Source organism: Xyrauchen texanus, chromosome 40 (genome assembly GCF_025860055.1).
Source record: "Xyrauchen texanus isolate HMW12.3.18 chromosome 40, RBS_HiC_50CHRs, whole genome shotgun sequence".
NCBI lineage: Eukaryota > Metazoa > Chordata > Actinopteri > Cypriniformes > Catostomidae > Xyrauchen > Xyrauchen texanus.
The window spans coordinates 25,596,252-25,622,339 of record NC_068315.1 but is presented as its reverse complement, the minus strand read 5'-3'; the positions used below and the strand labels follow the sequence as shown (position 1 = coordinate 25,622,339).

Here is a 26,088-nt window from a genome sequence, read left to right as displayed (position 1 = left end):
TTGTTGTGAATCATTGATATCAAGGCTTAATCTTGTTTACCCATACATGTCAGGTCAAAGAACTTAGTGATTACATGCTATGAGTATGATGAAGATCATTCGTCACTGTGACCCTTGTCTCTCTCTGCAGGGTAACACTGGACATGATGGTGCTCCGGGTCGTGACGGTCCACCTGGACCCAAGGTGAATTCAATCACAACCTCATTCTAAGCCTAGGCTTCTGCCTTTGGCATTTGACAACATTTTGCTTTATGATGGCAACATACTATAATTGCAAATTAAAAGATTTCACAATTTATTAATTTAATTTCTTGTTTGCCGTAGGGAGATCGTGGTGAGGGTGGTAATGCTGGTCCTCCTGGTGCTCCCGGTGCTCCTGGTGCCCCTGGCCCTATGGGTCCATCTGGCAAGAATGGTGATCGTGGAGAGGCTGTAAGTTTTTAGATTCTAGCACTGCTTCTAAATTTCTTTCTATAATTGTTTTCAAGGCACACTAAATATTTGTTATCCACTTAAATGGTTTACACCTAAATAAATGTGGCTATGGTGGAAGCCATGTTGAGATCACATGACAAGTTGATGCATCTTTGTAAATAGTTATCATTATAAATTCTCAGACCTGTGTCATAACAATTTCTTAGGATGAATAAGAGCCTGTGAAATATAATTATGAAATTACTTTAAATTCTAAAAGTACACTTTTATTAAAGGTGTTCCCTGCTGAAAAGACCAACTTAGACCATTGTGAATTTCCATGCTGGTTCCATACTTAAGATGCAGTCTTTTGGGGTGCGTTGTGTTCTTTAGGGTGGGCAAGTGGTTGTCTCTTCGTTGGACAGGGAAGGAGTGTCCGAAGTTTCTGGGGGGCACAGGCCCCCCTTAGACCCAGCCATGGTTTGTGGTGGCTTAGTGCTTGTTAAGCTGGAGGAACAGCACAACGTGAAAGCAAAACCATCATGTTCGCTTTGGTGAAACTGACTGACTGAAGAAGGCTTGTTTGTTAAGCTAGGTAGAGGACACTAGCACACCAGCATCCAAAATGTAACATTTGACCTTTAATTGTGGTCTTTTCAGCAAGGTTGGGATTCTTATATCCTTTCAGCTAGGTTTGGAATCTCATGTCATGATTCTTTAGAATTTGGCTCAATGGATGTTCTCAGTGTTGTCCTCTATCTCTCTAAATTCCTTCCAGGGTCATGCTGGTGCTGTTGGTCCTTCTGGCCCCGCTGGTGCCCGTGGTTCTCAGGTATGAGTTTCAAAATGATTCCCATCGATTACTGTATTTAACTAGTAGTTTGTATTAATTCACCAGACTGATCACTTACGTTTCTTTCTATGTAGGGTCCTGCTGGTCCACGTGGAGACAAGGGTGAAGCTGGTGAGACTGGAGAGAGAGGCATGAAGGGACACCGTGGATTCTCTGGAATGGCTGGAGTTCCTGGACCTCCTGTAAGATTTGAACATCTACACATAAATCTGTCTACATAGTACGTTATCTACACAAATCTTCATTTCAAATGCTTTCTGAACATCTTTAGGGACCTCCTGGTGATCAAGGACCTGCTGGACCTTCTGGCCCCGCTGGCCCTCGTGTAAGAAACATCACATCTAACACATCACTGAAAGCATCTGATGTATTTAAAGCAGTGGAATGTATAGACACTGGAAAGGGTTTGATTTATACATATGACCTCACTTTTAAAATACATCGACAGATGAAACTAGCTTTCTGAATTTATTCAATCTTCAATACTGATAGCTCACTCAAAAATGAAAATTCTAATATTATTTACTTATCCTCATAATTCTTCAAACCAGTTTGGGTTTGTTTTTCTTCCATGGAACACTAAATGAGATGATTGGTGAATGTCCAAGCTGCTCTTTTCCATAAGATAGTAGACATTCACCAGGGGCTATCAAGCACCAAAACAGACACAAAAGCACTAAAAAAGTATAATAAAAGTAGTTCATGCCTCTTGTGTTATATATGCTAAGGTTAAAGTCAAGTGGTAGTTTGGCTCCCTTTAAATTACTCAGTATTTGTTTTGTCGAACGAAAAGTTGCTTTGAAACCATAGGACAAGCATTCCAGTGTATGCATTCAGTACACCAAATGATTTTCTTCTTTTAGGGATCTTCTGGCTCTACTGGCGCTGCTGGTAAGGATGGTATGAATGGTATACCCGGACCCACTGGACCCCCTGGACCCCGTGGTCGCTCTGGAGAAATGGGACCTGCTGTAAGTCCTATATTAACTTTGAAATCAACATGGAATTTACCCTATATTATCTGGCGTATCATATTTGAAACATGATTTTCTAAAGCCTCTACATCGTCACCGCGATGATTGTATACAAAATACTTAATATCTACTGACTCCTGGTGGATTATACTTGAACTTCAGGGGCCGGATTCACAAAACGTTTCTTCTTAACTACCATTTTCTTCTTAATTTCTAACTTAAGAAAACGTTAAGAATATTTTGTATTCCCGAAAAAACATTCTTAAGAAAGTTCTTATCTTTTTTTCTTAAGAATGTTCTTAAGAAAAAACTTAAGAAGCATTCAAATTCTCAAAATTGTTTTTCGTAAAAATCCTCATAAATAACATCTTAAAATTAGGACAACCTCACAGATGTCTTAAATCCTAAAAGGTAAGATGTTTAATGAATTTACTGGGTTTTTCATGTTGAGTCTCAAGTCGCTGTGGGCTACGTAGAAATTAGATTTTAGACCAAAAAAATGTTTTTACTTTTGTGTTTAATTATATTTTTTATTTTCAGCTTTCAAACCATGTAAATTTTATCACCAAATTCAAACAATAAATGTTGTTTTGTAGCTTCTTAATGTGGGGACCATGTGCTGCATATATATATATATATATATATATATATCTCCGCGATCTTGAGAGTTCATAGAAAGATAATAATTATAACATTAGAAAGCTGAGACTTTCTTTTTCATCCCTCATCCACATCACTATCAGAGTTGGGTACAGCGAAGACAGCCTGCCACCCTTTCCTATTTACCCGCCTCTTACTTTCCGACATGATATTATTATCAAACTTCCTAAGGAGAACTTTTTCCTTGAAGTAATTTCCTCAACAACTCTTGTAGTTTTTGTTTCTTTTCTTTTACTTCATGTCAATTTTAAAGTTATCAAATGGTTAGCAGCAAGTAAATTCTCCAATGATGGTTAATGTCGTTAAACTAACACATCTCACGCACTTTGTATTCAAATATCACGGTGCTTGATACTTAAAAAATAGGTTAATAGATACATTTATCATTACGATCTACCAGTGTTGAAGTATTGAATTAGTTGTAGGCTATTAGACAAGGCAACTCCATCTTTTTACTCTTAAGAAAACATTTGAGAGCTTCTTAAGAATCTTTCAAGAATTGCGCTTAGGAACGTTCTTACGAACTTCTTATAATTTATTCTAAGAAGTTTCTTAATTTTTTTCCTAAGAAAGTTTTTGTGAATCCAGGCCCATGATGCAATAGGCTTCCAAAATGGCCACCTCACTGTCGTAATGCACACCTTTTGCAAGAAAATCTTAGATAACACTTTTATTTTTGTCTAATTTTCTAGTAAAAATATCTTAATATTCTTAAAAAATTATATACTTACTTTGCAAGCAAAGTGGCACAAGATATTAAGTCTTGTTTTCAGAGAAATCTGACAAAATGCATTCAACTGTATAAAAAACAAATCTGCCAATTGGGTAAGAAAAATAAAAAATAATTTTTTTTCTTACCCAGTAGACAAATAGTTTGTTCTTGTTTTACACATAAACCTCACAAAATTTTGTTTGATTTCTTTGAAAAAAAGATTAAATATTTTAAGTCATTTTACTTGTCAAGTAAATTAATCTTGTTTTAAAAATATTTTTTTTTACTAGAAAACCAGATAACAATTCTGATTAAGAAAATAATTTTTTGTAGTGCGTCCACCATCCCGATAATTTATTGTGACATTGTCGCTTTTCCCCAGGGTGCCCCTGGTCTTCCAGGACCTCCCGGCCCTCCTGGACCTGCTGGCATCGGTGAGCCTTTCATGGCCATGCCCCAGCCCGAGAAGGCTGCAGATCCTATGCGTGGAGGCTACAGGGCTGATGATGCTAGCGTCCACAACCGAGATGCTGACGTGGACACTTACCTGAAATCCCTGAGCCAGAAGATTGAGAACATCCGCAGCCCTGAAGGAACCCAGGCCAACCCAGCTCGCATGTGCCGTGACCTCATGATGTGCCACCCTGACTGGAAGAGCGGTATGCCCAAGCAACAAATGGAAACCTGCACCTGCTTTAAATAAAAAACTTTTAAGATTGAAGTCAGCTCCAATGTCCCAAGTAGCCCAAGGGCAATTAAAGTGATGTGATAAAAATAAGTTTACAACAGAAATAGGGTAGTTGACACGACATTTGAAGCAGTTACAATTGTGTCCTGCAGTGTGACATGTTTCACTCCATCTAAAAGTATTTTTAAACAGCAACAAAGTTGCTTCTGCAAACAAATGATGCTAGATGTTTCCTCAAAACAAAGTGTTCAGATTTCTGAGCCATTTTTACAATTAGTTTTAACCTGAGAGGTCAAGGTGATTTAGTCAGTTACCCTCAAGTTTGCATGTGTAGTTCATCACATTAAATGTAAACCTTTCTAAATACATTTGTTGGGCCACTGTATTTATCATGGTAAGCCTTGCATTTAAAAGGTAAGATATTCACTTTATCATATTCTACAAGGTTCTTACTGGGTGGACCCCAACCAGGGCTCTCCTCTGGATGCCGTCAAAGTCTACTGCAACATGGAGACTGGTGAGACCTGCGTCAACCCATCTCAGGCCACCATACCCATGAAGAATTGGCACACTAGCAGTGTGAAGAAACACGTCTGGTTTGGAGAGTCCATGGCTAATGGCTTCCAGGTAGGTCAAGATCATAAAGTACATAATCTGTACTGACAATATGAGATTCGAGAGGCTGATTATGTTGGCTTGACGGAACCAACATACTGTTATTCTATTAACTTTGTTTAGAGTTTTTTTAAATCCCTAAACCGAGACCAACATTTCTTACACTCATAGAGCTTTCAAGCTAAATTCCCCAAACTTGGCCTAGATCTTCATACTGTTCTGGAATAGTTTGCTGTGTCTTTTCTAACTGATCGGACGTATTTTTTTCGGACAGTGGACGATAAAAAATTGGGAAAATACCATAGAGTTAAATTGACAGAATGTTCAAATGGGCCTACAGAATGCTTGTTAATTCAAACTACAACTGTCAAATTTTTAAATGTAAATAAACCCACAAAAGGCATTTGATCTGCTTTTTGAAGTTGTGCCATCATTATATATGTATCTCTTTATCTATCTGTCTATCTATCTAATGATTTGTGACTATCTTGTTATTTATTTTATATCATTTCAACTGTCAACTGTTGAACTTGTCTTAAAATACAATATGTGCATAGTCATGTTATGTGCATGAATATACTCTACCAGTCAAAGGTTTGGACAGACTTAACTGAATTAATGTTTCTCATGATCTTGAAAAACTTTTGTTCTAACCCTTATTTGGTCTTGCAGAACATTCAGACCCAATTAGAACCATAAAAAAAAAAAACAGACCCGCAAGACCAAGGAACGGTTTTGTTTACATTCTTGAAACTGATTCGTAGACAAATATACATGTCACCTGAAAATGGACATTATTGGTCACTATCCCAATCCCATACTTCAGTTTGTGATATTTCAGAGTTTAATGACTTTACTATTATTCTAAGATGTGGAAACAGTATAAAATAAAGAACAGTAGTTGTGTGCAAACATTTGACTGGCAGTGTAGGTAAAAGACATTTGGGCAAAATGTCTGTTTTAGGCGTTGCCATCGTAAATGCTTAGCCACATCATTATGATATTACCTGACAAGGACAGGTATATCACATAGAATATCACATGTCAACTGAGTGCTTGAGATAGAATTCTTCTTTGTATTTCATTAAGCTTTTGTTCTTTAGTTCCAGTATGGCAGTGAGAGCTCAGATCCAGAAGATGTCAACATCCAACTGACCTTCATGCGCCTGATGTCCAACGAGGCATCTCAGAACATCACTTACCACTGCAAGAACAGCATCGCCTACATGGATGAAGCCACAGGAAACCTGAAGAAGGCTCTGCTCCTGCAGGGCTCCAACGACATTGAGATCAGAGCGGAGGGCAACAGCCGCTTTACATACAGAGTCAGCGAGGATGGCTGCACGGTGAGCGTCCCTTCTTGTCTTAGTCTGTCAATATGCCTTTTCTCTATTTGTCCATCCATCCATCTATGCATCCATTATGACAGGCTATTACAGGATATGTTTATTTGCTTAATCGCTTCATCTTTGTTTCTATTCCTTCTACTCTTAAATTTTAGTGCTTTTTTCCTTCTAATCTCCCATCATATTTCTTTGCTTCAAATGTTTTAAAATCCTAAAAAAAAATTATATATGGTTTTAAATGGAATTTTAAATCCTAGATTTTCCATTTGATCTCAGGATTTTGAACTCTGCTGTACAGTATATGAATTAAACTATGCCTCAATCACTGATTTATTTTCTTTTTATCTCACAGTCACACACTGGCACATGGGGCAAGACAGTCATTGACTATAAGACAACGAAAACATCTCGTCTGCCAATCATTGATATTGCTCCTATGGACATTGGTGCTCCCGATCAGGAATTCGGCGTAGAAGTTGGCCCAGTCTGCTTTTTGTAAAAAAAAAAAATCTGGACATGACTTTGCTGTTTTTTTAGCAGTCATCTTCAAATCTTTTCCTGTTCATAAATGAACTCTTATTCGGCTGCAATAGGTCCATGTGTTTAAACCTGATTTCCTGAGGACGGTGCTTGTTGTGATTTCCATCTTGAGAAACCTTCCTAAAACAACGTTTAAAAGAAAATCGAGGAGCACTACATCAGCCAGCATTGACAGCATGGACACTTAGTGAGAATCCTTTGCGTCAACTGCCAACAAGAAAATAATATAACTTGTAAAATGCCTTGCCCCTGGAGTCCAAAGAAAAACAACAACCCCAAAAAATTCTTGTGACATTTTTTGACCACTGCAAAAGGACAATGAAAAACAAGCAAATGCCAATGTACCATTCTCTGGTGTTGAATAAATATAACAAACGACAGCCTAGTGTCTTGATCCTTCTAACCGAAAGTGAGACATAACATCACATAGGGAACAAAGTTAGGTAAAATTGTACACAGGACAACCCCATCTTCATATAAAGCCTACCTCAGGACAAAAAAAGTACATGTAACTCAAGTTTTGGGGGATATGGGGCAGTTGTATTTAATTCTATCGAGGATCAATAAGTAAAAACAACAGGTATGAAAAGGTGCTACTTCCTGTTTAGGTCCTGTCTGTGTATGTATGTCTTTGAGACAAAAACTCAAGGGGCAGGGCCTTTTTGGTGCTAAATGTCAACAGAATGTCTTGGTGTCAATGTGATGCAATTGCTTTTATCAAAGTGTCTGTTATAAAGGAGAGAAAATAGCTGGATAGGATGGTTACTGTATATTTGCATTTAATCTGATATGGGCTAAGTGGATGGACTGATTGCCATTTCCCCCAATCCAGAAACACCTTAAAGTCTAAAGAAGTATTTGTGTCTAGATGCCGCTCTCCGTGTCATTTCCAGATTTTATTTCAAAATGCAATGCACACCTCTTTTTCTATTTTTTTATGTTTGTTTGTTTGATTTGTTTTTAGTGAAATGATTCTTTAAAAAAAAAAAATTCATAAATGAGACGGCAAAGAAGTAAACCACAGAAGAAATCGACCCTCCAATGGTTCCATCAAAGGATCTGTACTTATTTTGTACATGTATAGTATTTTGAGATGTTTTTAATTATTTTGGATGTTGAAATAAAGCATGTTTATGTGGTCAACTAGATGCTGGATATGCTTCTTGCAATGGCCTTAATGCCTTTCTCTAAACATAAATTAAACAAACTTCATTTTACTCAACTACCTTAATTTCAACTTTATTTGCACGGGGTTTATGATTTGGGTGTAAAAATATTTTGGAATGCATGTTGGTAATGGAGAGGGAACTGTCATATATTTGCAAACTGTAGTCTAATTCATAAAAGGATGATAAAAACTCGCAAAGTGTTGGCACATTGTATGAAAAAATAGCTTTCTTTGGTGTGATCTGAGCTAAAGAAGCAACTTATGATAATATTGCTGTCAGATTTTACTGAGATTTTTTTATGCTGCTTGCATCCATAAAAAATAACTTTCAGGGAGCGTTCCCAAGATGGCCGCCAAATGGATTGACTTGCCTTGAAAGTAAATTTGAGGTTAGCTAACCATGCTGGGGACCGTTTGTCACCTTACCGTACCGTACACTAGTGATGGCCGTTTTCGAAGAAAATAACCATGAAACATAAATAGCAGATGAAAGACATTAAATAATTTCCAAAGCACTGTGTCATTGTCGCTGTTTTTGACTTGAGTCATTGCATTTACACACCTGTGACCAGCAGAAGTCCTCAGCATGCAATGTTTCGAGCGTATTGGTTTGAAGTTTCAGAAAGCTTTGTTTCTCTCATCACTAACCGTGCTCAAGTGGAAATGCTGCTGCTCTATTGATGACCCATTGCTCACTATGATCAGAACTGTTCAGTGATAGTGGAAAAGAACTTTAAGGTGGACCCAGTAATATTTGTATTATGTTATGTTGGACTTACACTGACACCCAACAGCAGGGATGCAACATAATTCGAATGCAATCATTTTTAGTAACCGATGCATTGTCACTATTCCCGGTCAGATACGATTAATTGCACCCATGAGTGAACGTTTCCAATAGCAGGCTAATTACTGAGATTAAGCGAGTAGTATTCAGCTGGTCATGTGATTCTAACATGGCAGCCCCCATGAGAGGACCCTCTCCATGTAGAATAAAATATTTCTCATAAGGTTATTTATATGACTTGAGTCTTCATCTCTGGGTAAATGTGCAAGATTTTATACACATTTCAAAATTACCATTCATTCTTTGGGAGTAAACATTTTTAACAACCTTTGAATGCACCTTTAAACAATAAAATATATTTCTATACACACAATCAAGTGAGGCCCCTTGTGGACACAGTACATTCTGGCACTGCATTTTCACACCTGTTGACCTAATATATCATATCTGGGTTTGAGCGGCCACACAAACGCAATTAACTTTAGTCAGGGTAGATGGCCTGTTTTATTTAATGTGTATTAAAACAAACCTGTGAGGGATAGAAGGTTTTAGATCAAGTCTAATACAACCTTTGATTTTTGTCCTCTGGAAATTTACAGTAATATAAGTTACATGCAGAACGCTTATCAGGATGGACTTTTTCATTCAACGTGCTAAGAATTAGAATGACTTTTTACACATCAAAGCACAATTCTGTATACAATCTAGCATTTTATCTAAGAAAGCAATATACAACTTATATACCCAAACTCCAAGAAAAGACAATGTTCCCTTATGTTGTTGCCAGTCTGGAGCTTTAACCTTTAGATACACAAAAGCAAAATCATTGTGAACTTTAAAACAAAACAATAAAAAGACTCTCACTTCCACAGAATATCTTCAACTTGGCTAAAAAAGAGGTATGTCTGTGATGTGGCAGTCATTCAGCTCTGCCATGAGGAGGGTCTGTAAGCACTGGCGAGGGGGATCCACAGTGAGCCTGTCATGCCCAGCCAGTCTCCGCAGCTCGCTGGCATTATCCTGGATGGTGATGGTACAGTTGGAGCCTGGGAAATACATATGAAGGGAAGGTACATTACATTGACAAGTAAAAAAGGGTTAATAAATAAGTACAGAAAGAAAGGTAAAACATGTTACATATATTGATTTACATAAAAATATAATCCAAACTATTAGCTAACTGTAAAATAATATGAACACATCAGGTGATTATAGGTTATAATCCCTGAGTAGGGTACCTACTCAGGGGTCTTGACCTTTTGTTTCAGACTGCCAATGACAGGGAGAAAAGAGGACAGGAAATGTTAAACTCCTGATATGGGCGTTCAAACAATATTTGTTCAAATATTGCCTTTCGACAAAACTTTCCAAATATATGAATGGGACATACACTGCTTCTCTCCGGCAGCACATAACATAGGCCAGGATGAGACAGAAGATCAGTGTGAGGGCGAAGGGGATGATGACTGTGACTATGTAGTCTGGGAAGAAATCTCTCTCAGGTGGAGACTCTGGAGGGTTGAACTCTCCACCCCACTCAAGAATCCCTGAACCCACTGTCGGGACTGGAGCATGGACAGATCAAACGACGGAAAGAAGGAGCAAGAAAGAGAGAGTAAAGGATAGATCATCTTGAAAATAGTATCAATTTAGCACAAACATCATTTCCTTTCGCATTGATACAGGATGGATGAAATCAAATGGGAAATTGCTTAATTTTATTGTGTTTGCAACAAGATCAGATTTTGCAAACAGGTTAGAATTGTTTCTTTGGGGGTCAGGTGATGCGCTTTGAAGAGTAGCAGTGCGAAGGCCGAGCTCCCTGTTCGTTTTCGGCAAAGTCTCATTAATAGTGATCTAATGTCCTGAACAAAAGCATGCATTGTGTGCTGAGAATGTCTTTATCTGATTTGTGGTCTTTATCTCTGGGCAACAAGAGGATTTTCACCTCAAAACTGAAAAATAGCATCGGTTACTGATGTGGACGCGCTGATTATCTGAATCAGCGAACTGGTCATCGATAGCATAAAGTCTACTTTGGACAAGAGAATAGATGCATATTATGTTGTCCATTTATGCTGGCCATTAATTAAGATTACCTCAATAGAGAAAAGGCTTGACAAAGCTGAGAAACAGATTTCGATTAACGACAACTCACTGGTTCAAGTGAGTGAATGATTATCTTAAAAGGAAAGTTGCCTAAAGGCTGCACTCGAAAGATTGGAAGATCAAGAGAACATGTCTTGGCACTGTAACATCAAGATTACCAATCTCATTGAAGGTACAGAAGGGAGAAATGCAAAAGACTTTAAGACCTGGCTGCCTATCCTGCTGTAGATGTACACTAAAAAGGGCAGAGTCAAAATTGACCGTGTCCACCGCAGCCCTGCACATAGTGGTAAGGTGGTATGGCGAGGGTGATCTACATTTGTCTGTACCATTTGTTAAACGTGCCATAATGCAAAAAGCTAGGCAATTATAGCAGCTCATGTTCGAAGATGCTCGAGTTCACATCTTCGTGGACTTCTCTACAGATGTCCAGTCTAAAAGAGGAGAGTTTGGCCAGATTAAGAAAGGCTTCGTGAGCTTGGCATTGTCTATGCAATGATGTACCCTGCAACTCTGAGGATTTCTGACCAGCGATGCACAACATTTTTAAGTTGCCGAACGATGTGGCTGAATTCCTGCACGGAATTCCATCAAGTTCACCTGGAGATTAATCCACGCAAAGGAAACGAGGGGGCTTTTCTGAGGAGGGCCCCCAATATTACTTTGTGATGGGCTGAATATAGACCATATCTTCAAGATTTGGAGACATTGCCAAGGTGTTCACCTTCCTATCTCTCTTTTTATAGTCAGTGTTAATTAGCGTTTAGGCAAGGAAAAGGTTGTCAGTCACTTACCCCTTAATTTGGTTGGGAAGGGTTCATTTTTTTATTGGTTCTTGATGTTCATGCTTATTTTTGGGGCAATATATATATATATATAGGGATATTGTTTGTAGAATTTTAGGAAAATAATTAATTTAATCCATTTTGGAATAAGGCTGTAACATAACAAAATGTGGAAAAAGTGAAGCGCTGTGAATAATTTCAGGATGTACTGTATATACACTCACCTAAAGGATTATTAGGAACACCATACTAATACTGTGTTTGACCCCTATTGCTTTCAGAACTGCCTTAATTCTACGTGGCATTGATTCAACAAGGTGCTGAAAGCATTCTTTAGAAATGTTGGCCCATATTGATAGGATAGCATCTTGCAGTTGATGGAGATTTGTGGGATGCACATCCAGGGCACGAAGCTCCCGTTCCACCACATCCCAAAGATGCTCTATTGGGTTGAGATCTGGTGACTGTGGGGGCCATTTTAGTACAGTGAACTCATTGTCATGTTCAAGAAATCAATTTGAAATGATTCAAGCTTTGTGACATGGTGCATTATCCTGCTGGAAGTAGCCATCAGAGGATGGGTACATGGTGGCCATAAAGGGATGGACATGGTCAGAAACAATGCTCAGGTAGGCCGTGGCATTTAAACGATGCCCAATTGGCACTAAGGGGCCTAAAGTGTGCCAAGAAAACATCCCCCACACCATTACACCACCACCAGCAGCCTGCACAGTGGTAACAAGGCATGATGGATCCATGTTCTCATTCTGTTTACGCCAAATTCTGACTCTACCATCTCAATGTCTCAACAGAAATCAAGACTCATCAGACCCGGCAACATTTTTCCAGTCTTCAACTGTACCAATTTTGGTGAGCTCTTGTTAATTGTAGCCTCTTTTTCCTATTTGTAGTGGAGATGAGTGGTACCCGGTGGGGTCTTCTGCTGTTGTAGCCCATCCGCCTCAAGGTTGTGCGTGTTGTGGCTTCACAAATGCTTTGCTGCATACCTCGGTTGTAATGAGTGGTTATTTCAGGCAAAGTTGCTCTTCTATCAGCTTGAATCAGTCGGCCCATTCTCCTCTGACCTCTAGCATCAACAAGGCATTTTCAGCCCACAGGACTGCCGCGATACTGGATGTTTTTCCTTTTCACACCATTCTTTTTAAACCCTAGAAATGGTTGTGCGTGAAAATCCTAGTAACTGAGCAGATTGTGAAATACTCAGACCGGCCCGTCTGGCACCAACAACCATGCCACGCTCAAAATTGCTTAAATCACCTTTCTTTCCCATTCTGACATTCAGTTTGGAGTTCAGGAGATTGTCTTGACCAGGACCACACCCCTAAATGCATTGAAGCAACTGCCATGTGATTGGTTGATTAGATTATTGCATTAATGAGAAATTGAACAGGTGTTCCTAATAATCCTTTAGGTGAGTGTATAATATCCCATCTATTCCACGATAGAAAGAGTTGAGGTTTAAACCAACTGTGCGTAGTGTCACATCACATCCGCCGGAGGGCACCATTGGGATAACTTTACAATGAAAGAGACACACTGTTATGTGCTTATGGAAGCAGCAAGCGGAGCGAAGTTAAGCGAGAATAAGGAGATGGATATATTGAGTGACTCATGCTGACGAGGAGGAATAGAAATCTCTGAATGATAATCACTTTAACAGCATCGGTGTATAAGGACTGTTTCATTTTAGCCTGGCATGATTGACAGTATTGCTTTCGTGATTTATTCGTTTAAATGCCCGGAGGATGACGAGCTCAGAAACACTTCCAACCAATCTGATCACTCTCGGTAAGAAACTTGAGAAAGATGTTCGTAGATGGCGTAAAACTGAACTCGTTTAAAAGTGATTACCTCTATATTTCACCGTTGTTTTGATTGTACATTTGGGGCAAAAATCCACAGCAGGAGAAACATTTTAGAACATTGCAGGCGCGTATTACATCTCCTGCAGAAAAGAAAAAACTTTAATCAGTCTGAGCTGATTTGGCTGGTCTTACTTTGTTTAAAATGGTCATAGCTGGTTTAAGATGGTCTCCCTGCCTGACCAAGTGCCCAAAACACCTAAAACCAACCAACTGACCAGCCAACCACCTCAGGCTTGTTTTGACTGTTTATATTTTCTACATGGATATGAATACATGCAGTATACGCTTGAATTCCCCAAAACGCTGTCTAGGTATTCATCTGAGCCAAGATTTTGGGACACAGCTCTATGTAACTGCAGTTTTGCTCATTGAAACCTTTTGTCCAGGTCACTTTAGTCCAGCTGTTTCCTCAGGCGTCAAATACAAGAAAACTAAACACTAAATAAAAGTACTAAAAGTAAGATTTAGATATGTATTAAAGGCACATTTAGTACATTTTTGCTAATTGATAAAGTTTGATGAAATCTTGACAATGAAGACACCAGTCATGTCAGAAACACAATAAAAGCTGTGTAATTTTACATGGAGTGGGTATGGGCAACCCCTCATGGGTGCTGCCATGTTGACAGCACATGCTGGCACTGTGTCATGCACTTGACTGAGTTACTACATTTAAAAATAACAACATGTTTACTTTATATAGCATTTCAGCCAATGCTGAAACATTAAAATACATGTAAACTAAACAATAAAACAACAAACCCAATTTACTTACTACAAACAACAGCAGAGCCCAAGTCAACAATATAGTCCAGAGAGATGGTATGGTATTGATCAGCAGGATTGTGAGCCACCAAACAGAATGATTGCAAATGGAAAGATAAAATGTCCAAAAAGAGGTCCCTGCTAGAGTGAACCCAAACCCAAAGAAATGGGTTGGGGGACAATCAACTTTGAAAATATGGGCCCTGTGACTATGAGGGCCCCCAGCCCTCTTATAGGACCCATTGGCCTTCCTGTTTCTAATTACATAATGTGGGGGGCAAAATGAAGCTGTCAGCTGAGGACATGTGAGGACACTGATGTACTTATCCTCTTGTTTAGTTGTACATCTGACCTTCCACATCTCTTTCTGTCCTTGTTAGAGATGGTTGATCTTTGTCTTTGAAGACTGTAGTGTACAACTTTGTATGAAATCTTCAGTTTTTTTGGCAATTTCAAGCATTATATAGCCTTCATTCCTCAAAACAATGATTGACTGATGGGTTTCTAGAGAAAGCGTTTTCTTTTTTGCAATTTTTGACCTAATATTGACCTTAAAACATGCCAGTCTATTGCATACTGTGGCAACTCCAAATAAGCACAAAGACAATGTTAAGATTCGTTTAACGAACCAAATAGCTTTTAACTGTGTTTGATACCCTCAGGCTATCCATCTCATGAACAGAGAAATTGCCCCATTGAGCAATAATTATGTGCATTACAAGTCTATTAATGTCTATTAGTTAAGTCTATTTATATTATCCAACATATCCACTTCTGCCATTACACACATTGCTCTGTACATAATATACTGTATTTTTTTTCTTTATATAACGAATTTGTAATAGATTTGCACTATGTGTGTGTATATGGGTATGTATGAAGGTGAGTGTACGTGTATGTATAATTATTTATTTATTTATTTATTTTTTTTTTATTATCTGTCTTGCTGCTGTTTTTGTATTGTTGTACACTGGAAGCTCCTGTCACCAAGACAAATTCCTTGTATGTGTAAGCATACTTGGCAATAAAGCTGATTCTGATATAATGGCAAATGCATGATTACTCAAGGATAAGGTGTTGGAGTGGTTTCCGCTGAATAGTGGGCCTGTCTAGATTTGATAAAAAATGGCTTTTTTCAAATAGTGATGGTGCTGTTTTTTACATCAGTAATGTCCTGAATGTACTTTGTGATCAGTTGAATGCCACTTGTGGTGAATTAAAGTGTTATGGTGGTAAGTGAGGACCCAAAAGCGATATAACAAAAACAGAGTCTTTTAATGAAGTTCAGGGAATAATGTCAAACACAAAGTCTTCTCCTTGAGAGGTATGCAAACAAACAACCCGCAGAGAGGGCGAATAAAAAACAGAACAAATAAGTGCTTCCTGGTAGTCTCAGAGCGAGTCCTTGGGTAACAGTCAGGGTAAGCGGGGAAGCAACTATAGGCTGTGGATCTCTCCCAAGGGCCGACCAGAGTCGAGGGTGGATAGCGGATACCAACTCTCCTGTAGCATCAGATAACTGGGCACAAATAGTGGAGATGGTTAGCAGCGAACAGAGAGAGATGACAGCGGATGCCAACAGGACAGGGCTCAGGACAGAGATAACAGGACTGTAGTTTGCTTAGAGTGTGAGAAACTCTAGTGAGAATCCGACAAAGAATGCAGCGAGAGCAGGGAGAGAATTAGGGAGCTAATCAGAGGAGAGGGGGAACAGGTGGGAAGAGGATTAACGAGGAATTCAGGGGAGATGAGAAACAGCTGGGAGCGGAGGGAAAGGAGAGGGAAAGTAACATATAACGATCAGCAGAGGGCGACAGAGTAGAGGGAAAGAACAGAAACGAGGCATACCGTGACAAGACAGGACAAGACATGACAGTACCCCTCCCTCAACGAGCGCCTCCTGGCGTTTCCGAGGAGGAGAACTGGCGGTCGCGGAGGAAATCATCGATAAGCGAACGGTCCAACACGTCCCGAGAGGGGACCCAACTTCTCTCCTCGGGTCCGTATCCCTCCCAATCCACCAGAAATTGATGACCACGACCCTGAGCGCGCATGTCCAGAATCTTGCGGACCCTGTAGATGGGAGCGCCTTCAACATGAACGGGGAGGGAAGGGGGACGGGTGGGAGCGCGAAGAGCGGGTTTAACACAGGAGACGTGGAAGACTGGGTGGACACGGCGAAGATAGCGGGGGAGAAGAAGTCGCACCGCGACGGGACTAATAACCTGCGAGATACGGAACGGACCGATGAAGCGTGGGGTCAATTTACGAGAGACAGACTTAAGGGGAAGGTTGAGAGTGGAAAGCCATACCTTCTGGCCGCGACAATATCTAGGGCTCTTAGTTCTACGTTTGTTAGCAGCTCTCACAGTTTGGTCCCTATAACGGCAAAGAGCTGACCTGACACCCCTCCAGGTGCGCTCACAACGTTGGACAAAAGCCTGAGCAGAGGGAACGCTGGAATCGGCGAGCTGAGACGAGAACAGCGGGGGTTGGTACCCGAGGCTGCTCTGAAAAGGGGACAAACCGGTAGCAGATGAAGGAAGCGAATTATGGGCGTATTCTGCCCAGGGAAGGTGCTCGGACCAGGACGCGGGGTTACAGAAAGAAAGGCTGCGCAAGATGCGACCAACAGTCTGATTGGCCCGTTCGGCTTGACCGTTAGATTGAGGGTGGAAGCCGGAAGCCCCAATCAAGCGACAAAATTCCCTCCAAAACTGAGACGTAAACTGCGGCTCTCTATCCGAAACAATATCAGAGGGGAGGCCATGAATTCTGAAAACATTTTCGATGACAATTTGCGCCGTCTCTTTAGCGGAGGGGAGCTTAGCGAGGGGGATAAAATGGGCCGCTTTAGAAAATCGATCGATAACCGTGAGAATGACTGTATTGCCCGCCGACGCAGGGAGTCCGGTGATGAAATCTAAGGCGATGTGTGACCACGGCCGAGAAGAGATAGGAAGAGGTCTGAGAAGTCCGGCCGGAGGAGAGTTCCCAGACTTGGTTTGCGCGCAGACGGAGCAAGCCGCCACGAAACGACGCGTGTCACGTTCCTGAGTGGGCCACCAAAAATGCTGGCGAATGGAAGCGAGCGTGCCCCGAACGCCGGGGTGACCAGCCAATTTGGCCGAGTGAGCCCACTGAAGAACGGCCAGGCGGATAGGGGTGGGAACAAAGAGAAGGTGTCTAGGACAGGTGCGCGGCGAGGGAGTGAGAGTGAGGGCTCGTTTAACCTGCCTCTCTATTCCCCAGACAGTCGACCCAATGATACATCCCGCAGGGAGAATCCCCTCGGGGTCCGTGGGAACCTCGGAGGAATAGAGACGTGACAAGGCATCAGGCTTGGTGTTCTTGGAGCCTGGGCGGTAGGAAATAACAAAATCAAATCGGGCAAAAAACAGAGCCCAATGAGCCTGGCGTGCGTTAAGTCGTTTAGCAGAACGAATGTATTCTAGGTTCCTATGGTCAGTCCAAACGACAAAAGGAACGGTCGCCCCCTCCAACCACTGTCGCCATTCACCTAGAGCTAGGCGGCTGGCGAGTAGCTCGCGGTTACCCACATCGTAGTTACATTCAGACGGCGACAGGCGATGAGAAAAGTACGCGCAAGGGTGGACCCTGTTGTCCGAGAGAGAGCGTTGGGAAAGGATGGCTCCCACGCCCACCTCTGACGCGTCAACCTCGACCACGAACTGTCTAGACAAATCAGGTGTAACAAGGATGGGCGCGGACGTAAAGCGGTTCTTGAGGAGATCAAAAGCCCCTGGGTGAAACGGACCATCTAAAGCACGACTTGACGGACGTAAGGGCAGTCAGGGAGCAGCCACCTGACTGAAATTACGGATGAAGCGTCGATAAAAATTGGCGAAACCGAGAAAGCGCTGCAGCTCGACGCGTGACTTAGGTACGGGCCAATCTAAAACGGCTTGGACCTTAGCAGAATCCATTCGAATACCCTCTGCAGAAATGACAGAGCCGAGAAAACTAACGGAGGCGGCATGGAAAGTACATTTCTCAGCTTTTACGTAAAGACGGTTCTCTAATAGGCGCTGGAGGACGCGGCGAACATGCTGGACATGAATTTGGAGAGACGGAGAAAAAATCAGGATGTCGTCGAGGTAAACAAAAACAAATATGTTCAGCATATCTCTCAGGACGTCATTAATTAGTGCCTGAAAAACAGCAGGGGCGTTAACGAGGCCGAACGGAAGAACCCGATATTCAAAGTGCCCTAACGGAGTGTTAAACGCTGTCTTCCACTCGTCCCCCTCCCTAATGCGTACGAGATGGTAAGCGTTACGCAGATCCAACTTAGTAAAAAACTTAGCTCCGTGCAAGATCTCGAAAGCTGATGACATAAGAGGGAGCGGGTAACGATTCTTAACTGTTATGTCATTCAGCCCTCGATAATCAATGCAGGGGCGCAAGGAACATCCTTCTTCTGAACAAAAACCCCCCGCCCTGGCGGAGAGGAGGAGGGACAATAGTACCGGCATCGAGAGCTACAGATAAATAACCCTCGAGAGCCTGACGTTCGGGAGCCGACAGCGAGTAAAGTCTTCCCGGGGAGTGGTTCCCGGACGAAGTTCGATACTACAATCATACTGAACGATGCGGAGGGAGAGAAGTGGCCCGGACTGACAGAACACCGTCCGCAGATCGTGATACTCCTCCGGCACCCCGACAAATCACCAGGCTCCTCCTGAAAAACAGAGACAGAGGACACAGGGGGAACAGCAGACATTAAACATTTCACATGACAAGAGACATTCCACGAAAGGATAGTATTATTAGACCAATTAATAGAGGGGTTATGTTGGACTAGCCAGGGGTGGCCTAAAACAATAGGGGCGAAAGGGGAGTGAAAAATAAAAAAAGAAATGGTCTCGCTGTGATTACCGGAGACTGTTAGGGTCAAAGGTAACGTCTCACGCTGAATCTTGGGGAGGGAACTGCCGTCCAAGGCAAACAGGGCCGTGGACTTTCTTAAATCCATGAGGGGGATACCGTGTTCCCGAGCCCAGGTCTCGTCCATGAAGCAGCCCTCCGCCCCAGAGTCAATCAAAGCCCTGCAGGTGGCAGAAGAGCCGGTCCAGCGGAGATGGACGGGAAAGGTGGTGCAAGACCTCGAAGGAGAGACCAGAGTAGTAGCGCTCACCAGTAGCTCTCCTCTTACTGGCGAGCTCTGGCTTTTACCGGGCAGGAGGTAACGAAGTGAGTGGCAGAGCCGCAATAGAGGCAGAGACGGTGGGTGATTCTCAGCTCCTTCTCCTTAGCCGAAATGCGGATGCCCCCCAGCTGCATGGGCTCAGAAACCAAGGTGGAGGAGGAGGATGGTAGTGCAGCGGAGAGGGGTGCAAAGGAAAATGTGGACTCCTGGTCACGAACTCTGCGACGACGATCGAACCGTCTTTCTATGCGGATGGCGAGCTCAATCACGGAATCCATGCTGGAGGGAACCTCTCGGGAAAGAATCTCGTCATTAACCTCCTTGCAGAGACCATCCAGAAAACGGGCGAGCAGCGCTGGCTCGTTCCAGTCACAGGAGGCTGCAAGAGTACGGAACTCAATGGAGTAGTCAGTAATGGACCGCTTACCCTGACGCAAAGACGATAGGACCCGGGATGCCTCCTCGCCAAAAACAGAGCGGTCAAAAACCTGTATCATCTCCGCCTTGAAATCCAGATAACGGTTAGTACATTCAGCCTCCGCCTCCCAGATGGTCGTTCCCCACTCTCGAGCCCGTCCGGAAAGGAGAGATATCACATAGGCGACACGGGCTCTGCTGTGGGAATAAGTAGTGGGCTTGAGAGAAAAAAACAACGTCACACTGGGTGAGGAACGCACGACATTCAGAGGGCTCACCAGCATAGCACGGCGGGTTATTAATCCTGGGTTCCGGAGGCTCGGGAGCCCTGGGGGTGACCGGTGGCTCAGGGCGAAGAGGAGGTATCTGCCTCGAGAGTTCGGAGACCTGAGCAGCCAAGCTCTCAATGGCGTGCCGCGCCGCAGACAGCTCTGCCTCGTGTCTGCCCAGCATCGCTCCCTGGATCTCGACAGCTGACTGGAGTGAGGCCAGGGTCGCTGGGTCCATCTTGGTCGGATTCTTCTGTTATGGTGGTAAGTGAGGACCCAAAAGTGATATAACAAAAACAGAGTCTTTTAATGAAGTTCAGGGAATAATGTCAAACACAAAGTCTTCTTCTTGAGAGGTATGCAAACAAACAACCCACAGAGAGGGCGAATAAAAAACAGAACAAATAAGTGCTTCCTGGTAGTCTCAGAGCGAGTCCTTGGGTAACAGTCAGGGTAAACGGGGAGCAACTATAGGCTGTGGATCTCTCCCAAGGGCCGACCGGAGTCGAGGGTGGATAGCGGATACCAACTCTCCCGTAGCGTCAGATAACTGGGCACAAATAGTGGAGATGGCTAGCAGCGAACAGAGAGAGATGACAGCGGATGCAACAGGACAGGGCTCAGGACAGGGCTCAGGACAGCGATAACAGGACTGTAGTTTGCTTAGAGTGCGAGAAACTCTAGTGAGAATCCGACAAAGAATGCAGCGAGAGCAGGGAGAGAAGTAGGGAGCTAATCAGAGGAGAGGGGGAACAGGTGGGAAGAGGATTAACGAGGAATTCAGGGGAGATGAGAAACAGCTGGGAGCGGAGGGAAAGGAGAGGGAAAGTAACATATAATGATCAGCAGAGGGCGACAGAGTAGAGGGAAAGAACAGAAACGAGACATACCATGACAAGACAGGACAAGACATGACATAAAGTACCGATTTCCTTCCGAAACAGCAAAATCTGTACATTATTCCAAACTTTTGGTCACCAGTGTGTGTGTGTGTGTATATATATATATATATATATATATATATATATATATATATATATATATATATATAGTCAAGAATATCTGAGGTTTTCTCTGTGTTACTCCATTTGACCTGAAAAACATGTGCTTTTTCATTCAAATGTCAAAGTATTGATATTTAATGATATTGCAAAATAATGATTTCATTTTAAACTTCACACACAATCTTGAGAGGTCCTCTCTGTTTTATTATTATTATTAGTTCAATAAAATAAGGCTACCTGCCTGTTGTTTATACCACCTGACTTTGATTTGGTGGGCAAATGTGTTTAAAATATTAATCATATTTTTAAAACACAACTGTTTCACAGCTTAATATTGAAAGAAATAATAATAAAAGATCATTCTTCTGCACTGTTCACACAAATTGTTTTTTTTAATTATTATTAAGAAGCTTGTAGAATGAGATTTAGATTTTTTTTTACATTACTTTCTCCTGACGGTTGGACACAGAATAAAAGTAACAATACAAAACATGATAAATATTTTTGGTGTGAAGCGGCAGCACTTGGTAAACAAACTTCCATTATCCTGGACAATGGGTGTCAGTATAGAGTCCAAATCCACAAGTACTTTTGTGACCGATGGATGAGTAAATGCCAGCTAAAAACGTATCACGCCAAACAGAATAAATCGCCTCCGAAGGGCACTTTGAAGGGGGAACGATCGTGGCCGCCATGTTGAAGGGTTGTTCCAAACCAAAGTGCCCTTCAAAGGGGCATTTCCATAGAGTTCAACTGATGCACTTCACTGCCAGATGGACAGTCATAAATCTACAGGTTTGTTGTAAATTAACCCACCTGCACTTCTAAACACTCTGGTTCTATAAACAAAAAAATCAGTGGTTTATAAATACTTTTAATTATTATAATGGACTTTTTATTTTTAAATTTAAACCCTTGGCTCTCTGTTTGAGAGTCATTAGCATTTGCCTTTGTGCAACGGCAGCGGCTCCATTGTTTTGCATAGATGATGTTGAAGTGCATTCTGACTGACTTATATTTTTGAGCCCTACACCCTTCAACCCTCTGAAGCTTTTTCTCTGGAGGGCAAACCCTCTGAAGGGATCAGGGCATAAGGATGAGCCTTTCGAAATGGAACACAACACACCCTTACTGACTGCACCTTTAAGCCTAATGTTTTATTGTGGTGGAAAAGATACTTATTTTTTTTGTTAGTTTTGTTTTTAGTCCACACTTATATCATGTCTGAACACATGGATTTAACCACTGGAATCATATGGGTTACTTTTATGCTGCCTTTTTGTGGATTTTGGACTTTCAAAATGTTGGCACCCATTCACTTGCATGGTATGGACCTACAGTGCTGATATAGTTATCTTGTAATTTGTGTTCTGCAGAAGAAAGAATGTCATACACATCTGGGATGTCAGGAGTTTGAGAAAATGATGAGAGGGTTTTAATTTTGTTTGAACTTCCTTTAAGTTTGGAAAAATGTCCCTTAATTTTGAACATTTTAACCTTGCAGCAGCAATGAGAGTGATGCAATTATATTAAGGTTTTTGATACACCGTCTGGTGCACCTGGACATATCATCAGTGACGTAACCTAGGATCACGGGGGGTTTCGGGTCTTTCAACAATCAGACCCCCTCCCCTAGGCGACCCAGCCGGGGTGATCAAGTCCCAGCTTATGTCCAGGTGGCGCTACTACCCTACACGCCATGCCTCTCCTCTCCTGATCCACAGCCACCTTGATGCTACTTCTGCAGCATCAGTGGCCAACTTGATGGCCCTTCGCTGACTCGCCCCTGTGATGCCAAGCATTTTGTAGGCCCTGCAAAGGGAATGGCCCACAAACCCTCGACATCCCACTTCGACAGGTTGGCATATTGCCCGCCACCCATTGCTCCGGCAACCCTCCACAAGCTGGGAGTACTTTGCCCTCTTTCTTTCGTTGGCCTCCTCCATACGGTCCTCCCAAGGCACTGTTAACTCTAAGAGAATCACCTGCTTGGAGGCCTCTGAGGTGAGCACAATGTCAGGCCTTAATGTTGTTATGGAAACTGCTTCAGGGAACTTCAGCTGCTTGCCCAGATCAACTGCCAGCTCCCAGTCGCGCCGTTGCCAACAGGCCAGAGGAGGTGCCCGGGCAGCTGGTATTGACTTCTCCCCAGCTCTGACAAAGGCTGTGGTCTTCACTGGGCGAAGGCTCTTGCTGTGGCTAATTCCACTGCAGATAGAATCCGCTACGGCTTTTAGGACCTGGTCATGCCGCCAGCGGTACCGCCCTTCGCCCAGGGCTTTTGGACAGCAGCTCAGGATGTGTTCCAACGTTCCTCTCCTCTGGCATAGGGGGCATGCTGGTGTCTCCACCTTTCCCCAGGAGAAGAGGTTGGATGGACTTGGCAACACGTCGTGAGACCGCCTGGATCAGGAATTTTATCCTGTAGGGTTCAGCCTTCCAAAGCTCAGTCCATGTGACTTTGCGCTCCACTGTTCAGCTCCCATCTTGTCCAGAGCCCTGTTGCCGCATCCCAGCCATCTGGCAAGCTCGTTTCTCCTCAACTCCTGCACGCACCTCCTCCAGGATCAGGGACCTCCTCTCTTTCCCTTCTACCTTGTCATAGCGAGGAGTTCTTCTGCTGCCCAGGCCAGCTCTCCCATGTGCCACTGAGCCCACCAACACCCTTTGCCGTAGCCTTGACTCTGCATCGTCCACTGCCACGGCAGCCCTCCACTTCCGCCCTGTCCTGACCTCAATCCCAGCCTGGGCAACCTTTGGATCACTGGAATCCCGATACTGTAAGACCTCCCTGGGCCGCGTCACCATGAACTCCTCGCTCAGGCTGCTCATGGGAAGCTTCAGCTTGTTGTTCTGCCCATATAGTGCAATGCTACTCAGGCTTCGAGGCAGTCCCAGCCACCTGCGCAAAAACCTGCTAATCCTCATCTCAAAGCCCTCCACCGTTGAAATGGGGACTTCATACACCAGGAGGGGCCAGAGGATCCGAGGGAGGATGCCATGCTGGTAAATCCAGGCCTTGAACTTGCCAGGAAGGCCAGACTTGTCCACCGCGGCCAGCCAGGTCTCCAGGTCTTGGTTGGTCGCTTTTGTGGAAGTTGCATCCCACAGGCTACAATTGAACACCTTCCCCAGGCTCTTCACAGGTTCCTCTGTCAGTGATGGTATCTTGGTGGTGCCAAGTGAGAAGTGGAACTTGTCAGTGACCTTCCCTTTCTTCAGCACGAGGGACCTTGACTTAGCCGGCTTGAAGTTCATGCGAGCCCAGGACATCAGCTCCTGGAGGCCGTTCAGGATCCACCTGCAGCCTGGGACAGATGTTGTGGTCACTGTCAGGTCATCCATGAAGACTCGGATGGGTGGCTGTCTAACTCCAGACTTCGAGAGGGGCCCCCTGCACTGCATCTCCGCAGATTTCACCAGCATGTTCATGGCGAGTGCAAAAAGGATGACTGAGATTGTACAGCCAGTGATGATTCCCTTCTCAAGCTTGTGCCAATCTGAGGTTGTTGTTCCGGAGGAGACTCATATGGAAGTTGGTATAGTAGTCCAGGATGAGGTCTCTGAACCTCTTCGGGGTATAATGCCGGTTCAGTGCCTCTTCGACCAGTTTATGGGGTATGGATCCATAGGCATTTGCGAGGTCCAGCCACAGCACAGCCAGGTCCCCCTTGTTCTCCCTGGCTTCCCTGATAAGCTGAATGACCACACCTGTATGCTCCAGACATCCAGATACCTCTGGGATTCCTCCCTTCTGGACTGCTGTATCGATGTAGGAGTTCTTCAGGAGGTAGTCTGTCAGTCGCCTGGAAATGAGGCTGAAGAAAATCTTTCCTTCAACACTCAGCAGTGAGATGGTCCTGAACTGCTCGATCTTCTGAGACTTCTCCTCCTTCGGGATCCACACACCCTCTGCCTGTCTCCACTGGTCTACTACCTTTCCCCTCCTCCAAATCACCTTCAGGATCTTCCAGAGTCTGTGGAGTAGTCTTGGACAGTTCTTATAAACCTTATACGGTACTCCACTAGGCCCTGGAGCGGAGTTTGCCCTTGCCCTTCTAACCACCTCCTGGATCTCCTTCCAGCCTGGCTCTTTCCCGTTAAAGTCTGTAGCCGGTGCAGGTGGATTGATCAGGAACCTGCAGGGGCCTAGGTCTTGCTCTCTGTACTCATCACTGTAGGATTGCTTGAGGTGGTGGTCAACCTCAGCTTTAGAGCAGGTGAGTTGGCCGCTACACTTCTGTCCTAGCAGCTGTTTTGTAAATCCAAATGGGTTCACTAGAAAGGCAGCTCTCCTCCTGGACCTCTCCTTCCTCTCCTCCTATGCCACTCTACTCTCCTCAGGGTCATCAGCTTTTTGCGGATTATGCTGCGTAGCTCCGCAAGCGGTCCCCTCTCCTCTTCGCTTGCAGCCTTGTACTGCTGCCTCAAGTTCTTCAGCTCCTGCCTGAGCTGATGGATTTTACTTGCTCTGTTGTTCATGGTATAAGGGGGCTTCGCTGCTCGCTTCTCCTCAAGTCCAAACCTCTCTGCAGCTAGGCTGATAATGATTGTAGTCATCGTTTTGAGGCGTCGATCAGCTCTCCCTTTGGCAGTTGCCTCCAAGATGGTATCTGCGTCTCCGTCAAACTGGCGCCACACCTTCTCCTTGCTAGCTTGGGGCCACTTCACCCGACGATGTTCTGATGTTCTGTGTGCGTCAGGTGATTGCATCACCTGGAGGCTCCGGGCACTGTGGGGTGACTCCGGGCCTGGCTCCTCCTGCGTCTCACCAGGCGTAGTTCCTGTGCGCTGTGACTCTACCTCCTTCTGCATACACTTCATCTTGGCCTGGTGGATCCGCAGGCCATGTCGGTTCTTGCATATCTTGCCACATATGCATTCCATTATCGTCGTCATATTTTCATTGCCATGTGTCGTCATCC

At 43.4% G+C, this 26,088-nt stretch overlaps 2 protein-coding genes and 1 pseudogene across 3 annotated transcripts in view; 2 read left to right on the top strand and 1 right to left on the bottom strand.

Moving 5' to 3' along the window:
• Positions 1-7,949, top strand: part of LOC127633211 (collagen alpha-1(I) chain-like) — a 32,678-nt gene extending 24,729 nt beyond the window's left edge. For both annotated transcript variants that reach the window (XM_052112137.1, XM_052112136.1), the window contains 10 exons: positions 131-184; positions 326-433; positions 1,194-1,247; positions 1,343-1,450; positions 1,540-1,593; positions 2,132-2,239; positions 3,997-4,273; positions 4,748-4,929; positions 6,021-6,263; positions 6,616-7,949. In XM_052112137.1, coding sequence (XP_051968097.1) covers positions 131-184; positions 326-433; positions 1,194-1,247; positions 1,343-1,450; positions 1,540-1,593; positions 2,132-2,239; positions 3,997-4,273; positions 4,748-4,929; positions 6,021-6,263; positions 6,616-6,762 — 1,335 coding nt within the window. In that variant the 3' untranslated portion in view covers positions 6,763-7,949. The remainder of the gene's footprint in view (positions 1-130; positions 185-325; positions 434-1,193; positions 1,248-1,342; positions 1,451-1,539; positions 1,594-2,131; positions 2,240-3,996; positions 4,274-4,747; positions 4,930-6,020; positions 6,264-6,615) is intronic.
• Positions 7,950-13,300: 5,351 nt separating this feature from the next.
• Positions 13,301-26,088, top strand: part of LOC127633609 (beta-1,3-N-acetylglucosaminyltransferase radical fringe-like) — a 28,910-nt gene continuing 16,122 nt past the window's right edge. Inside the window, exon 1 of the mRNA XM_052112831.1 lies at positions 13,301-13,461. The gene's annotated coding sequence lies outside the window, so the exon portion shown is untranslated. The remainder of the gene's footprint in view (positions 13,462-26,088) is intronic.
• On the bottom strand, positions 22,849-26,002 carry LOC127633608 (uncharacterized; annotated as a pseudogene).